The sequence below is a fragment of the Ranitomeya imitator genome, chromosome 8 (genome assembly GCF_032444005.1).
Source record: "Ranitomeya imitator isolate aRanImi1 chromosome 8, aRanImi1.pri, whole genome shotgun sequence".
NCBI lineage: Eukaryota > Metazoa > Chordata > Amphibia > Anura > Dendrobatidae > Ranitomeya > Ranitomeya imitator.
Window position 1 is genome coordinate 6,005,545 of NC_091289.1, and position 16,604 is coordinate 6,022,148.

General features: G+C 54.6%; 1 protein-coding gene across 1 annotated transcript; it reads left to right on the top strand.

Annotated features, from left to right (window-relative positions):
• Positions 1-1,580: 1,580 nt before the first annotated feature.
• LOC138647264 (dual specificity protein phosphatase 7-like) lies at positions 1,581-15,621 on the top strand. Its single transcript, XM_069736162.1, has 3 exons — positions 1,581-2,014; positions 9,047-9,475; positions 11,710-15,621. The coding sequence occupies exons 1-3, from the start codon at positions 1,657-1,659 to the stop codon at positions 12,015-12,017; spliced, it is 1,095 nt and encodes a 364-aa protein (XP_069592263.1). The 5' UTR covers positions 1,581-1,656; the 3' UTR covers positions 12,018-15,621.
• The last annotated feature ends 983 nt before the right edge of the window (positions 15,622-16,604 follow it).

Consider the following 16,604-nt stretch of genomic DNA (forward strand, 5'->3'; position numbering starts at 1 on the left):
TGCACAGACACTGCTCTCCGGAGCTGCACTCACTATTCCGCTGTAGTCCCTGTGCACAGACACTGCTCTCCGGAGCTGCACTCACTATTCCGCTGTAGTCCCTGTGCACAGACACTGCTCTCCGGAGCGGCACTCACTATTCTGCTGTAGTCCCTGTGCACAGACACTGCTCTCTGGAGCTGCACTCACTATTCTGCTGTAGTCCCTGTGCACAGACACTGCTCTCTGGAGCTGCACTCACTATTCTGCTGTAATCCCTGTGTACAGACACTGCTCTCCGGAGCGGCACTCACTATTCTGCTGTAATCCCTGTGCACAGACACTGCTCTCCGGAGCTGCACTCACTATTCCGCTGTAGTCCCTGTGCACAGACACTGCTCTCCGGAGCTGCACTCACTATTCCGCTGTAGTCCCTGTACACAGACACTGCCCTCCGGAGCTGCACTCACTATTCCGCTGTAGTCCCTGTGCACAGACACTGCTCTCCGGAGCTGCACTCACTATTCCGCTGTAGTCCCTGTACACAGACACTGCTCTCCGGAGCTGCACTCACTATTCCGCTGTAGTCCCTGTACACAGACACTGCTCTCCGGAGCTGCACTCACTATTCCGCTGTAGTCCCTGTGCACAGACACTGCCCTCCGGAGCTGCACTCACTATTCCGCTGTAGTCCCTGTACACAGACGCTGCTCTCCGGAGCTGCACTCACTATTCCGCTGTAGTCCCTGTACACAGACACTGCCCTCCGGAGCTGCACTCACTATTCCGCTGTAATCCCTGTACACAGACACTGCCCTCCGGAGCTGCACTCACTATTCCGCTGTAATCCCTGTACACAGACACTGCCCTCCGGAGCTGCACTCACTATTCCGCTGTAGTCTCTGTACACAGACGCTGCTCTCCGGAGCTGCACTCACTATTCCGCTGTAGTCCCTGTACACAGACACTGCCCTCCGGAGCTGCACTCACTATTCCGCTGTAATCCCTGTGCACAGACACTGCTCTCCGGAGCTGCACTCACTATTCCGCTGTAGTCCCTGTACACAGACACTGCTCTCCGGAGCTGCACTCACTATTCCGCTGTAGTCCCTGTACACAGACGCTGCTCTCCGGAGCTGCACTCACTATTCCGCTGTAGTCCCTGTGTACAGACACTGCTCTCCGGAGCTGCACTCACTATTCCGCTGTAATCCCTGTGCACAGACACTGCTCTCCGGAGCTGCACTCACTATTCCGCTGTAGTCCCTGTACACAGACACTGCTCTCCGGAGCTGCACTCACTATTCCGCTGTAGTCCCTGTACACAGACGCTGCTCTCCGGAGCTGCACTCACTATTCCGCTGTAGTCCCTGTGTACAGACACTGCTCTCCGGAGCTGCACTCACTATTCCGCTGTAGTCCCTGTACACAGACACTGCCCTCCGGAGCGGCACTCACTATTCCGCTGTAGTCCCTGTACACAGACACTGCCCTCCGGAGCTGCACTCACTATTCCGCTGTAGTCCCTGTACACAGACACTGCTCTCCGGAGCGGCGCTCTCTCTGCTGACGTCTCCCCGCCCCCGGCTCTCCCAGCAGCAGGCGCGGCTCCGGTTGTGGCTCCGCCCGGAGGAGGGGATCCCGGGTGTGTAGTGCGCGGTCCGGCGCTGGCCCCCGATGGCGGCGGCGCCCCCCAGTAAGAGCGGCCGGTGGCTGCGGGAGAGCCTGGAGTCGGGCGGCCGCGGGCTGCTGCTGCTGGACTGCCGGCCCCAGGAGCGCTACCAGGCGGCGCACATCGAGGCTGCCGTCAGCGTCACCGTCCCCGGTCTCATGCTCCGCCGCCTCCGTACAGGCAGCATGTCCGTCCGCTCCGTCATCGCCAGCGACCCCGAGGCCTTCTCCCGCCGCAGACAGGCGGACACGGTGCTGCTGTACGACGAGGCCACGCTGGACGGCGCCGACACCCAGAGCTCAGTGCTCGGCCTCCTGCTCCACAGGCTGCGGGAAGACGGCTGCAGAGCGCACTACCTGCGAGGTGGGTCCGGGGGCGGAGCTGTGGTCTGCGGGGGCGGGGCAGGCTGGGGGCGGAGCAAGATGGGAGGTGTTGTCTGGGGGGCGGAGCAGAAAGGGAGGTGTAGTCTGGGGGGCGGAGCAGGAAGGGAGGTGTAGTCTGGGGGCGGAGCAGGAAGGGAGGTGTAGTCTGGGGGCGGAGCAAGATGGGAGGTGTAGTCTGGGGGTGAGGCAGGCTGGGAGGTGTAGTCTGGGGGCGGAGCAGGAAGGGAGGTGTAGCCTGGGGGGGCGGAGCAGGAAGGGAGGTGTAGCCTGGGGGGGCGGAGCAGGAAGGGAGGTGTAGTCTGGGGGGCGGAGCAGGAAGGGAGGTGTAGTCTGGGGGGCGGAGCAGGAAGGGAGGTGTAGCCTGGGGGCGGAGCAGGAAGGGAGGTGTAGTCTGGGGGGCGGAGCAGGAAGGGAGGTGTAGTCTGGGGGGCGGAGCAGGAAGGGAGGTGTAGCCTGGGGGGGCGGAGCAGGAAGGGAGGTGCAGCCTGGGGGTGCGGAGCAGGAAGGGAGGTGTAGTCTGGGGGGCAGAGCAGGAAGGGAGGTGTAGTCTGGGGGGCGGAGCAGGAAGGAAGGTGTAGCCTGGGGGCGGAGCAGGAAAGGAGGTGCAGCCTGGGGGTGCGGAGCAGGAAGGGAGGTGTAGCCTGGGGGGCGGAGCAGGAAGGGAGGTGCAGCCTGGGGGCGGAGCAGGAAGGGAGGTGTAGTCTGGGGGGCGGAGCAGGAAGGAAGGTGTAGCATGGGGGCGGAGCAGGAAAGGAGGTGCAGCCTGGGGGTGCGGAGCAGGATGGGAGGTGTAGTCTGGGGGTGCGGAGCAGGAAGGGAGGTGTAGTCTGGGGGGCCGAGCAGGAAGGGAGGTGTAGCCTGGGGGCGGAGCAGGAAGGGAGGTGTAGCCTGGGGGGGCGGAGCAGGAAGGGAGGTGTAGTCTGGGGGGCGGAGCAGGAAGGGAGGTGCAGCCTGGGGGCGGAGCAGGAAGGGAGGTGTAGTCTGGGGGGCGGAGCAGGAAGGAAGGTGTAGCATGGGGGCGGAGCAGGAAAGGAGGTGCAGCCTGGGGGTGCGGAGCAGGATGGGAGGTGTAGTCTGGGGGCGGAGCAGGAAGGGAGGTGTAGCCTGGGGGCGGAGCAGGAAGGGAGGTGTAGCCTGGGGGGGCGGAGCAGGAAGGGAGGTGTAGTCTGGGGGGCGGAGCAGGAAGGGAGGTGCAGCCTGGGGGCGGAGCAGGAAGGGAGGTGTAGTCTGGGGGGCGGAGCAGGAAGGGAGGTGTAGTCTGGGGGGCGGAGCAGGAAGGGAGGTGTAGTCTGGGGGGCGGAGCAGGAAGGGAGGTGTAGTCTGGGGGGCGGAGCAGGAAGGGAGGTGCAGCCTGGGGGCGGAGCAGGATGGGAGGTGTAGTCTGGGGGGCGAAGCAGGAAGGGAGGTGTAGTCTGGGGGGCGGAGCAGGAAGGGAGGTGTAGCATGGGGGCGGAGCAGGAAGGGAGGTGTAGTCTGGGGGTGCGGAGCAGGATGGGAGGTGTAGTCTGGGGGCGGAGCAGGAAGGGAGGTGCAGCCTGGGGGTGCGGAGCAGGAAGGGAGGTGTAGCCTGGGGGCGGAGCAGGAAGGGAGGTGTAGCCTGGGGGGGCGGAGCAGGAAGGGAGGTGTAGTCTGGGGGGCGGAGCAGGATGGGAGGTGCAGCCTGGGGGCGGAGCAGGAAGGGAGGTGTAGTCTGGGGGGCGGAGCAGGAAGGGAGGTGTAGTCTGGGGGGCGGAGCAGGAAGGGAGGTGTAGTCTGGGGGGCGGAGCAGGAAGGGAGGTGTAGCCTGGGGGCGGAGCAGGAAGGGAGGTGTAGTCTGGGGGGCGGAGCAGGAAGGGAGGTGCAGCCTGGGGGCGGAGCAGGATGGGAGGTGTAGTCTGGGGGGCGAAGCAGGAAGGGAGGTGTAGTCTGGGGGGCGGAGCAGGAAGGGAGGTGTAGCCTGGGGGCGGAGCAGGAAGGGAGGTGTAGTCTGGGGGGCGGAGCAGGAAGAAAGGTGTATCTGGGGGGCGAAGGAGGAAGGGAGGTGTAGTCTGGGAGGCGGAGCAGGAAGGGAGGTGTAGTCTGTGGGGCGAAGCAGGAAGGGAGGTGTAGTCTGGGAGGCGGAGCAGGAAGGGAGGTGTAGTCTGGGGGGCGGAGCAGGAAGGGAGGTGTAGTCTGGGAGGCGGAGCAGGAAGGGAGCTGTAATATGGGGGGCGGGGCAGGCTGGGAGGTGTAGTCTGGGGGGCCGGGCAGGCTGGGAGGTGTAATCTGGGGGGGCAGGCTGTGAGGTGTAGTCTGGGAGGTGTAGTCTGGGAGTCGGGCACGCTTGGAGGTGTAGTCTGGGGGACGGGGCAGGCTGGGAGGTGTAATCTGGGGGGCGGGGCAGGCTGGGAGGTGTAGTCTGGGGGACGGGGCAGGCTGGGAGGTGTAGTCTGGGGCGGGGCAGGCTGGGAGGTGTAGTCTGGGGGCGGGGCAGGCTGGGAGGTGTAGTCTGGGGCGGGGCAGGCTGGGAGGTGTAGTCTGGGGCGGGGCAGGCTGAGAGATGCAGTCTGGGGGATGTAGTCTGGGGGCGGGGCAGGCTGGGAGGTGTAGTCTGGGGGCGGGGCAGGCTGGGAGGTGTAGTCTGGGGGCGGGGCAGGCTGGGAGGTGTAGTCTGGGGGTGGGGCAGGCTGGGAGGTGTAGTCTGGGGGCGGGGCAGGCTGGGAGGTGTAGTCTGGGAGGTGTAGTCTGGGGGCGGGGCAGGCTGGGAGGTGTAGTCTGGGGGCGGGGCAGGCTGGGAGGTGTAGTCTGGGAGGTGTAGTCTGGGGGCGGGGCAGGCTGGGAGGTGTAGTCTGGGAGGTGTAGTCTGGGGGCGGGGCAGGCTGGGAGGTGTAGTCTGGGAGGTGTAGTCTGGGGGCGGGGCAGGATGGGAGGTGTAGTCTGGGGCGGGGCAGGCTGGAAAGTGTAATCTGGGGGCGGGGCAGGCTGGGAGGTGTAGTCTGGGGCGGGGCAGGCTGAGAGATGCAGTCTGGGAGGTGTAGTCTGGGGCGGGGCAGGCTGAGAGATGCAGTCTGGGAGGTGTAGTCTGGGGGTGGGGCAGGCTGGGAGGTGTAGTCTGGGGCGGGGCAGGCTGAGAGATGCAGTCTGGGAGGTGTAGTCTGGGGTCGGGGCAGTCTGGGAGGTGTAGTCTGGGGTCGGGGCAGGCTGGGAGGTGTAGTCTGGGGGCGGGGCAGGCTGGGAGGTGTAGTCTGGGGAGCGGGGCAGGCTGGGAGGTGTAGTCTGGGGAGCGGGGCAGGCTGGAAAGTGTAGTCTGGGGGCGGGGCAGGCTGGAAAGTGTAGTCTGGGGGCGGGGCAGGCTGGGAAGTGTAGTCTGGGGCGGGGCAGGCTGAGAGATGCAGTCTGGGGGATGTAATCTGGGGGCGGGGCAGGCTGGGAGGTGTAGTCTGGGGGCGGGGCAGGCTGGAAAGTGTAGTCTGGGGGCGGGGCAGACTGGGAGGTGTAGTCTGGGAGGTGTAGTCTGGGGGCGGGGCAGGCTGGGAGGTGTAGTCTGGGGGCGGGGCAGGCTGGGAGGTGTAGTCTGGGGGCGGGGCAGACTGGGAGGTGTAGTCTGGGGGCGGGGCAGACTGGGAGGTGTAGTCTGGGGGCGGGGCAGGCTGGGAGGTGTAGTCTGGGGGCGGGGCAGGCTGGGAGGTGTAGTCTGGGGGCGGGGCAGGCTGGGAGGTGTAGTCTGGGGGCGGGGCAGGCTGGGAGGTGTAGTCTGGGGGCGGGGCAGGCTGGGAGGTGTAGTCTGGGGAGCGGGGCAGGCTGGGAGGTGTAGTCTGGGGGCGGGGCAGGCTGGGAGGTGTAGTCTGGGGGCGGGGCAGTCTGGGAGGTGGAGTCTGGGGGCGGGGCAGGCTGGGAGGTGGGGGCGGGGCAGGCTGGGAGGTGTAGTCTGGGGGCGGGGCAGGCTGGGAGGTGTAGTCTGGGGGCGGGGCAGGCTGGGAGGTGGAGTCTGGGGGCGGGGCAGGCTGGGAGCGGGGCAGGCTGGGAGGTGGAGTCTGGGGAGCGGGGCAGGGTGGGAGGTGTAGTCTGGGGAGCGGGGCAGGGTGGGAGGTGTAGTCTGGGGAGCGGGGCAGGGTGGGAGGTGTAGTCTGGGGGCGGGGCAGGCTGGGAGGTGTAGTCTGGGGGCGGGGCAGGCTGGGAGGTGGAGTCTGGGGGGTGGGGCAGGCTCGGAGGTGTAGTCTGGGGGGTGGGGCAGGCTGGGAGGTGTAGTCTGGGGGGTGGGGGGTGGGGCAGGCTGGGAGGTGTAGTCTGGGGGGTGGGGCAGGGTGGGAGGTGTAGTCTGGGGAGCGGGGCAGGCTGGGAGGTGGAGTCTAGGGAGCGGGGCAGGGTGGGAGGTGTAGTCTGGGGAGCGGGGCAGGGTGGGAGGTGTAGTCTGGGGTGGGGCAGGCTGGGGGCGGGGCCAGCTGGGAGGTATAGTCTGGGGGCGGGGCAGGCTGGGAGGTGGAGTCTGGGGGCGGGGCAGGCTGGGAGGTGTAGTCTGGGAGCGGGGCAGGCTGGGAGGTGGAGTCTAGGGAGCGGGGCAGGGTGGGAGGTGTAGTCTGGGGAGCGGGGCAGGGTGGGAGGTGTAGTCTGGGGTGGGGCAGGCTGGGGGCGGGGCCAGCTGGGAGGTATAGTCTGGGGGCGGGGCAGGCTGGGAGGTGTAGTCTGGGGAGCGGGGCAGGCTGGGAGGTGTAGTCTGGGGGGTGGGGCAGGCTGGGAGGTGTCGTCCTTTGCTCTGTGGCTCCTCTCCCTGTAATTTCTCCACTGACCTCGGCCGCCATGTGCGAGGGAACAGATGAGCTGAATATTGTAGATTTCCCCGGTGCAGGTCAGCAGAGGGGATTTATCACCATTCTAAGACCTCTGCTGCGGTCAGTGAACAGGGACAGAGGACTAAGATTGATCGTGACCTGATATTTCTCACAGCTGAGGGTTTGTTACAGTTGTATATGGTCGGCACAATCCTCTGTGGACTGATGAATATTACCTGCACTGATACATTGCATCAAATCTCAGCTGTGACAAGTTAGGACCAAATTTCAGCAGTTAACAGTTCTGTTCATTGACAACAATCAGGAGCCTGGGAATCATGACCGAAACACCAAACGTATCAGGAAGAAGAATGAGAAATGGAGGCGCTGCATGTAGTCGTGCTGTGTCTGCTCGTAGCAGAGCTGTGTGCATATGTAGTCTAGCAGAGCTGTGTATGTGCAGTGGTGCTGTGTGTGACTGTAGTGTAGCAGAGCTGTGTGTGACTAGTGTAGCAGAGCTGTGTGTGACTGTAGTGTAGCAGATTTGTGTGTGACTATAGTGTAGCAGACCTGTGTGTGACTAGTGTAGCAGAGTTGTGTATGACTGCAGTGTAGCAGAATTGTGTGTGTGACTGTAGTGTAGCAGAGCTGTGTGTGACTGTAGTGTAGCAGAGTTGTGTGTGACTGTAGTGTAGCAGAGTTGTGTGTGACTGTAGTGTAGCAGAGCTGTGTGCGACTGTAGTGTAGCAGAGCTGTGTGTGACTGTAGTGTAGCAGAGTTGTGTGTGACTGTAGTGTAGCAGAGTTGTGTGTGACTAGTGTAGCAGAGTTGTGTGTGACTGTAGTGTAGCAGAGTTGTGTGTGACTGTAGTGTAGCAGATTTGTGTGTGTGACTGTAGTGTAGCAGATTTGTGTGTGTGACTGTAGTGTAGCAGATTTGTGTGTGTGACTGTAGTGTAGCAGATTTGTGTGTGTGACTGTAGTGTAGCAGAGCTGTGTGTGCTCTGAGTTTGTCAGTTTTCCTTACATGTATAGCTATTCTGTAATGCCGGGCTGCACATCACGATCTCACATGCGATAACCACCTGAGCTCTGCTGCTCATCGCCTGGCTTTCCCCGGAGTGGAGGACGCACGGGTCATCACCCAGCTTATCCCGGAGCGGAGGATGTACCTATATTCTCCCGGATTTACAAGGAGCAGAGGACGCGTGGGTCATCGTCCATCTTTCTCCGGAGCGGAGGACAGGCCAGTTATCACCCAGCTTTCCTCAGAACAGAAGACTTGTCAGTCATCGCCCAGCTTTCCCCGGAGAGGCGGGCGTGCCTGTTATCACCTGGTTTTTCTCTGAGCGGAGGATGCGCCAGTTATCTCACAGCTTTCCCCGGAGCGGAGGATGAGCCAGTTATCACCCAGCTTTCCCTGGAGCGGAGGATGCGCCAGTTATCTCACAGCTTTCCCCGGAGCGTAGGATGCACCAGTTATCACCCAGCTTTCCCCGGAGCGTAGGATGCGCCAGTTATCGCCCAGCTTTCCCTGGAGCGGAGGATGCGCCAGTTATCACCCAGCTTTTCCTGGAGCGGAGGATGCGCCAGTTATCACCCAGCTTTCTCTGGAGCGGAGGGTGCACCTGTTATCACCCAGCTTTCCCCGGAGCGGAAGACGCGTCAGTTATCACCCAGCTTTCCCCGGAGCGGTGGACACGCCAGTTATCACTCAGCTTTCCCCGGAGCGGAGGACGTGCCAGTTATCACTCAGCTTTCCCCGGAGCGGAGGACGCGCCAGTTATTACTCAGCTTTCCCCGGAGCGGAGGACGCGCCAGTTATCACCCAGCTTTCCCTGGAGCGGAGGATGCGCCAGTCATCACCCAGCTTTCCCTGGGATCTCTTGGCATTTCTGCATCTGTTCCCTGCAGAGGATGTGACGTTTCCTGGCTGACGAGTTCCAGCAGGCCGGGGGTTACTCATCTCCTGCGTCGCACTCTGCTGCGTGGGCGACATAACGCCGTGTGTAATGAGGGCGGGTGGAGACGACTTGTCACATCACGTCCTGCAGGGAGGGACGGCTCCTGGTGTCACCCGACGGGCGACCTCTGTCCAAATCTTGCCCACAAATGTACAATGCGGGTGACCCCTCCGGTGATTTCATGGCGGCAGTTTTGTTACATTGTTACAAGTCAGATTTAAATAAAAATGTAAAAGTTCAGATGACACAAAGTAACAGAAAGCTGCGAGCGGTCGGTGGCGGTTTCCATCTGTGTCTGACTTCTTGTTCCGCTCGTTTGCAGGTGGATACAGTAAGTTCCAGAGGGAGAACCCGCAGCACTGCGAGCTCGGCCTGGAGATCCCCTCCCCCACCGACCCCTCGCCGGAGTCTCTGCTCGGATTGGGCAGTTTGAGGATAAGTTCTGAAGGATCCGACGGAGAATCCGACCGCGAACCCAACAGCGCGACAGAATCGGAAGGGAGCCCCGAGCTCAGCAGCCAGCCCACCTTCCCCGTCCAGATCCTCCCGTATTTGTACCTCGGCTGCGCCAAAGACGCGGCGAACCTGGAAATCCTGGGGAAGTATCACATCCGGTACATCCTGAACGTGACGCCGAACCTGCCCAACGCCTTCGAGAAGAGCGGAGACTTCAAGTACAAGCAGATCCCCATCTCCGACCACTGGAGCCAGAACCTGTCGCAGTTCTTCCCGGAGGCCATATCCTTCATCGGTACGTGGCGGCCGCGCGGATGGCGCTGATCCCGGGCGCTGTGCGCTTGCTGTCAGAGAATGGAAACATGAGCAGATTTGTTACAATTGTATCCAGTGTAGAGAATCCAGACTGATACATTAACCGATACATAGTAACGAAAGAACAGCGCAGGATTTCACAGATTGTCCAGTCCTGGTCACACTGAGAGGTATTAGGCTTCCTTACTTTTTTAGCCTCTGATTGGAAACAATGAATCTTCCCATTCACAGCAAGCAGAGATCTTTAAAATGGAGAGGAATTGACTTGTCGCAGCTGAGAGTTTGTTACACTTGTATCTGGGGGAGAGTTGTGTTTTGCTCACAGTTGATTAGATACCATTGTAACAAATCTCAGCTGTGACAAACGATGGGTTTTAAGCCGTTAATGTTTCCATTTACTGCCTGAAAGCAGAGATCTTAAATGTGGTGAGGAATTGACTTCTCACAGCTGAGGGTTTGTTACACTTGTAAATCTCCAAACTGATACATTGTAACAAACAAGGAGAGACTTGTGCTTATATCTGTTTACGTCACACTCGATGCATTTGTAACAAAATCTCAGCTGTGAAAAGTATTGGATTTAACCCCTTAATGACCGCCAATACGTCTTTTAACTGACCTGACATATAAGAGAATAGCCTCCCCATACAGATGACAATCCAGCATCTGTTGGTTGTACACTATAGCTGACAACTTGCTGTATCAGCCACGATCAGTATTTGCACCATATAAATCTGTTTAACCCCTTAGATGCTGCTGTCAATAGTGACTACATCATTATAAATGGTTAACAGAGTGTGGGGGCTTCTTATTTGTCACAATTGGTGCCCTCAGATCATGATTTTGTTGTCCTGATGTTTGCGATGGCAATTCATGACCAAATAGCGGCCTTAGAGTCTGACGGCTGTAGTAATCTGTTTAGAAGTTAGCAACACTTAGGTGGTAAAAATACACATTTTCATTTCTGTCATACCACTTTGCATTAATTCCTGTAAAGCACCTGAAGGGTTAATAAACTACCTGACAGCAGTTTTCAATATGTCAGGGGGTGCCGTTTTTAAAATGGTATCACGTTTGTGGGTTTCCCAATATATGGGACCCCTAAAGTCACTTCAAACATGGATAAGTCCCTAAAAAAATAAATTTTGTAAATTTCTTTGAAAAAATTAAAAATTGCTGCTACATTTTTAAACCTCCTAAAATGCTAACAAAATAAAATAACATTTTACAAATGGTGCTGATGTAAAGCAGACATGTGAGAAATGTTATTTATTAATGTTTTGTTGTATTATGACTATCTGCATTAAAGGGATAATCATTCAAATTTAGAAAATTGCTAATTTTTTAACATTTTTCTAAAATTTTTGATATTTTTTATAAATAAACACAAAAAACGTTGAACAAAATCTACCATTATCATAAAGTATAATGTGTCACGAAAAAACAATCTCAAAATCACTGGGATTTGTTGAAGCGTTGCAGAGTTATTACCACATAAAGTGACACTGGTCAGATTTCAAAAATTTGGCTCGGTCACTAAGGGGTTAAACCATTAATGTTTCCATTCATTGCCTGCAAGCAGAGATCTTGCACCTTTAAATTTAGTGATTTCCTTAATCAATATTAAGGGTCACCAGCGTAGCCCCCCAGCCTCATCCTCAGAGGTCTGAGCGGTTTCTCATTATTATGTTTCACGGTGGAGACCGTCAGCAGGTTGGCCGCTGGTCATGACTGGCCCAGAAGGGAGATGAGGCAGGGCATCAAACAGGATGGATGGACGTGGACAGTATACTCTAACCACCTCCAGAGCTGCACTCGCCATGCTGATGGTCGCCACTAACCACACAGCAGTGTATTGTGTAAACAGTTTTGCCGCACGTTTACAAATTGCAGATAAAGTCCTGTGGTCAATGGATGGCCAGGAGAACTAGGATTACAGCTCTGGAGGCACTCTATGTGCCCGAACTATGAATGCAGCTCTGGATGTAACTAGAGTTTCCATTTTATAAATCTGTGCCTGTCAGTAATGAAGAGCTGCTGATGAAACCTGACCTGTCCTAGTGCTGCGCACAGCTGGTGGGTTTGTTACAATGTATCGGTGCAGATAAGAGAAGCTAACGGTGCATTGTGACGAACCCTCAGCTGTGAGAATCTGAACATTTCACCGTTCATTGTCCCCATTCCTCTCTTTTATTCTAACTTCTGTCCTTTCAGATGAGGCTCGGTCCAACAAGTGCGGGATCCTGGTCCATTGTCTCGCAGGTATCAGCCGCTCGGTCACGGTCACGGTGGCGTACCTCATGCAGAAGCTCAATCTCTCGCTGAACGACGCCTACGATTTTGTGAAGAGGAAAAAATCGAACATCTCCCCGAACTTTAACTTCATGGGCCAACTGCTGGACTTCGAGCGGACCCTCGGGCTGAAGAGCCCCTGCGACCTGCGCTCGCCCCCCACCCAGCTGTACTTCACCACCCCCACCAACAACAACCTCTTCCAGCTGGACAGCCTGGAGTTCACATGATGACGCTCCTGGCCGGGGGGCCGCGGGTCAGGAGTCTTGTATGTTGCCCCTTTGTCACCTGTAAGTTCCTGCGTTTCACTTCCGGAGCAGAAATCGCTTCCGGTTTCATCTTGCACTTAACCCTTCGACGTGCGGAATAGCGAACGTCCGTTTCCTCTTTTCTGATTGTATCCCGGGCCGAATTCTGCTGAAATTCCTATAATCCGGCAACAGATGCAGTATTATTAGGTGCCGGATTATGGGAATTTCTGGAGTTCAAACGACCCGGCTGCTGCGAGCTTCTTAGAGCGGACGCGGCGTTTGGTGGCGGGTAATTAATATGCGACTAATCAGCTAATAATCGGTGGGTGGAATCGATAATCAGATTTTTTTTTCCTCCTATTTTTTTGTATACAAATTGTATTTTTTGTATTTTTTTTATATATACGCCAAATATTTCTATTGACCAAATGCTGTTTGCACAGTTCACGGGATCCGCCGGCGCCGCTGCTCTCGCTTCTCTGTGATTGGACGTTACCCTCTGCAGCTGCCGCCAGGTGCTCGCTCGTATCCATAGTATTGCGCGGCGTCTGCATTTATATCGGGATTATTCTATGCAAATCGGGATCACGCGGGGAGCCATCGGTGTTTCTCCGAAGTTTATGGAGCTTCCCCTTTAATTTGGGGCAAATATTAAAGCCCCCGTAAGGTTATTGCACCTTCTTCTGGATCTTCTTGGCCAATCAGATCTCTTAAAGGGCCGGCGTCCGTTCTTCCTATCGTATCATCGTACAGAGAATCGTTCTGTGTCTTTCTCCTATTCCTTGTGTGCGATGTGAGGAGCAGCTCAGAAGATACAAATCCGAGTATTCACAGGACCGCTGACAGCAAGCAGAGGTCTTGCAGACAGTTGATGCGAGGTCTGTTGCAAAATTGCAGAACGATTTATGGAAAAACTTTGCATAAATGAGGAAAAGGATAAAGGAAAGTGACCTAATATCAGGTCTCGATAAAGTGCCTGCTCCCCTCTGTACCCCCTTATATAGGGCACACATAGAATGAATCCCCTCACACCTGACGGAGTCACGCTCTACTGATCCTGGATTATAATGGGCAGTATTATATATTCCAGAGCTGCATTCACTATTCTGTAACTTCAGTGCTGAAATCTCCCAGCATTCCCCGCTGTTCAGTGGTGTCATCCTTTCACCAGCTCCTTACTCTCCTGCTTTGTAAGAGGTTGGGGGAATATCTGACCACAAGTTCGCTGACTGTTTCCAGAAATAAGCAGCAGAACGGTGAGTGCAGCTCCGGAGTTGGTCTATTTCTCACACCACCCACTCTCATAGCTCTGTCGATTGTGTAAATGATCACGGTGTAGCTGCGTTAAGTGATCACCGTACAGTCATGGACACACTGAGCTCTTGTTTCGTGTACTCCAGAGCTGCACTCGCTATTCTGCAGCTTCAGGGCTGGATTCTGAATGATGCCCACATATAAGCTGTCAGAGGCGGAGATACCATTTAAAGGGGCAGTCTGGATTAGTCACTATACTCCCGGGGCCCTGGTGAAGACTGCGCCTGTCGCTCTTCCTCCGTTTTGTCGTATTTTGGCAGCTGCTGATGAAGAGTTAGAGGTGCAGCCGTATCCGCTCCTCGCACTTTACTCCTTTATCCAACTCCAGGTGCTCCTCTTAGCTGGAGGAATGATGGGACTTGTGGTCCGACAGTAGCTGAAAAGTAACACCATGTCCTTGATACGTTGTATCGGCAGAGGTGCCGTAAAGCGAGACCTCGGAGTGTTGTAAGATGTCAGGTTCTGCAATACTTGTGCCAAGTCCTGCACTTATTAACCCCTAATGGTAATGACTGTGTTTTGTCAGTATGGTATTGACGAGCGCTCATGTCTGATCACTGCCAAATCGCTGACTCGTCTCATGTTGTGCCTTGTATGCCTTCATGCGCGCTCTCCAGCCGTCGCCTGCGTCCGTTTCCTCAAAGCCTCGGCGGCCGCGTCAGCAGAAATCGCGCACGTCCCCTTTAAATATCATTTCACAGCTTCTCTCCTAAGGCTGGGTGTTCTGCTCCAGTCACAACTAAAGCTGCATCCACCTTCCTGCTCCTTGTGTCCTGCTGCGTCAGTGTCTGTTGGACTCTTTTCGTTAGCGATGCATTGAGGGGGATGCAACGTTTACATTAGTCGCTACTACATCTCCCACAATGCAACGCAGCACAGCGGGGGCCGGCGGGATCCTGAGTCCAGAACCAATGGGAAAAGCTGAGCGCTGACGTTTGGGGGTGCAGCGGCACTTTATGGTGTCCTGCTCGGATGTTTGCAGCGCGGCGCTGCTGCTGAGAAGCCATAGGTTATATATCTGCCAGTATATACAGCGGGCGGCGCAGAAGTGATAACGCTCTAGTGCCAACCAAAGCCGATAATAAAGTCTCTCCACAGACCTGGGCACATGTTGGGGGAGGAGAAGGACATCGAGTCCTGTGCTCTGATCCTCTCTGTGCATCAGTCCTAATATTGTTTACTAATATCTAATATACTTTTTACTTTTTTTAATTAATTATTTTCATTTTATATTTTGTTTAATTTTTTTAAATACTTTTTCTTCATTATTTTTGTATTTCTGGCACTTTTTATTTTCTTTTCACGTTTGTATTTTTCTACATCTTTCCTTAGTTTTGTTTTCTATTATGACTTTCTTTTTACTTTTTTTTAAATCTTTCATTATTTTTGTTTTATTTTCTAAGTTTTCCCATTGTCTTATTTCCTATCTTATTTCACATTTTTAATCTTTTTTTCTTTTACATTTTTCATGTTTTCATACTTTTTTACTTTTCGTTCTATTCTTTTTGTACTTTTTACGTTATTCTTTAATTTCAGTTTTTTATTTTAAATATGTAATACTTTTTATATTTTTTCATTATTTTATTTTGTTTCCTTTTTTGATTATACGTTTTTATTTTAGATATTTTGTTTCCTTATTTTTTTTTATGTATTTTTTTTTTTAAATTCCCTCCCCTTGTGCTGAACCTTCCGTTCTCTCTGGATGTGGATTTTATCGGCTGCCTATATTTGTACTTTATATACCCGGTCTTATAAGCATTTGTACTCCGCTGTCGTTTGCGCGGAGTAGAATGACCGACTTTTCTATCGGTCGCACACTTTATACGGATCAGACACTTTATAAATCTGGGACTTTTCCACTGGTTTCACTTTGTTTTTTATTTTCCTGCAGAAAGAAATTGTATAAAATGTATGAGAATGTCCTTGTTCTGACTGTTGGATGCGATGAGCATGCAGAGAGCGCACCACCCGCTCGCTGTACAGAATTGGCGCAATATGGAGGCCGCGAAGGTCGCATCAGCTCCATCCGGAAGGGGGCACTGCCCTCTGTATTATATGGGTGGGAGATACATTGTAGATGTCACATTAGATCTCCCCCAATACCATCTCCTTGTCTGGGACTGGTGGGACCTGCCGCCCCATCCCCCACACGTCACAGCGAGCCGGTCGTGCGCTCTGTCGACTAATGGTTGTGGTTATATGGCTTCTGATTTACAGAATGTAAGAAAGATGATTGTTGTTTATACTCAAATAAACATATTTTTCTTTATGAAGACTATTTCTTGTCATGATTGTATGAGCAGCATTATGTGCCCCAGAGCTAAGAAGGGTCTGAATTTGTCACAAGACACCATTCTGGGTGCTTTCTTTTTTCACCTGATCATAAATTAAACAAACGTATACACAGACTGATGTTCACAGAATGGAAATCACCAGAATAGTGAGCGCAGCTCTGGAGTATAATACAGGAGGTAACTCAGGATCAGTAATGTAATGTATGTACACAGTGACTGCACCAGCAGAATAGTGAGTGCAGCTCTGGGGTATAATACAGGAGGTAACTCAGGATCAGTGATGTAATGTATGTACACAGTGACTGCACCAGCAGAATAGTGAGTGCAGCTCTGGAGTATAATACAGGATGTAACTCAGGATCAGTGATGTAATGTATGTACACAGTGACTGCACCAGCAGAATAGTGAGTGCAGCTCTGGAGTATAATACAGGATGTAACTCAGGATCAGTAATGTAATGTATGTACACAGTGACTGCAGCAGCAGAATAGTGAGTGCAGCTCTGGAGTATAATACAGGATGTAACTCAGGATCAGTAATGTAATGTATGTACACAGTGACTGCACCAGCAGAATAGTGAGTGCAGCTCTGGGGTATAATACAGGATGTAACTCAGGATCAGTAATGTAATGTATGTACACAGTGATTGCACCAGCAGAATAGTGAGTGCAGCTCTGGAGTATAATACAGGATGTAACTCAGGATCAGTAATGTAATATATGTACACAGTGACTGCACCAGCAGAATAGTGAGTGCAGCTCTGGGGTATAATACAGGATGTAACTCAGGATCAGTAATGTAATGTATGTACACAGTGACTGCACCAGCAGAATATTGAGTGCAGCTCTGGGGGATAATACAGGAGGTAACTCAGGATCAGTAATGAAATGTATGTACACAGTGACTGCACCAGCAGAATATTGAGTGCAGCTCTGGAGTATAATGCAGGAGGTAACTC

Coding starts and splice junctions, on each gene's coding strand:
- LOC138647264 (XM_069736162.1), top strand. CDS start 1,657: ATGGCGGCGGCGCCCCCCAGTAAGAGCGGCCGGTGGCTGCGGGAGAGC. Junction 2,015..9,046: donor CAGAGCGCACTACCTGCGAG/GTGGGTCCGGGG, acceptor GCTCGTTTGCAG/GTGGATACAGTAAGTTCCAG. Junction 9,476..11,709: donor GGAGGCCATATCCTTCATCG/GTACGTGGCGGC, acceptor CTGTCCTTTCAG/ATGAGGCTCGGTCCAACAAG.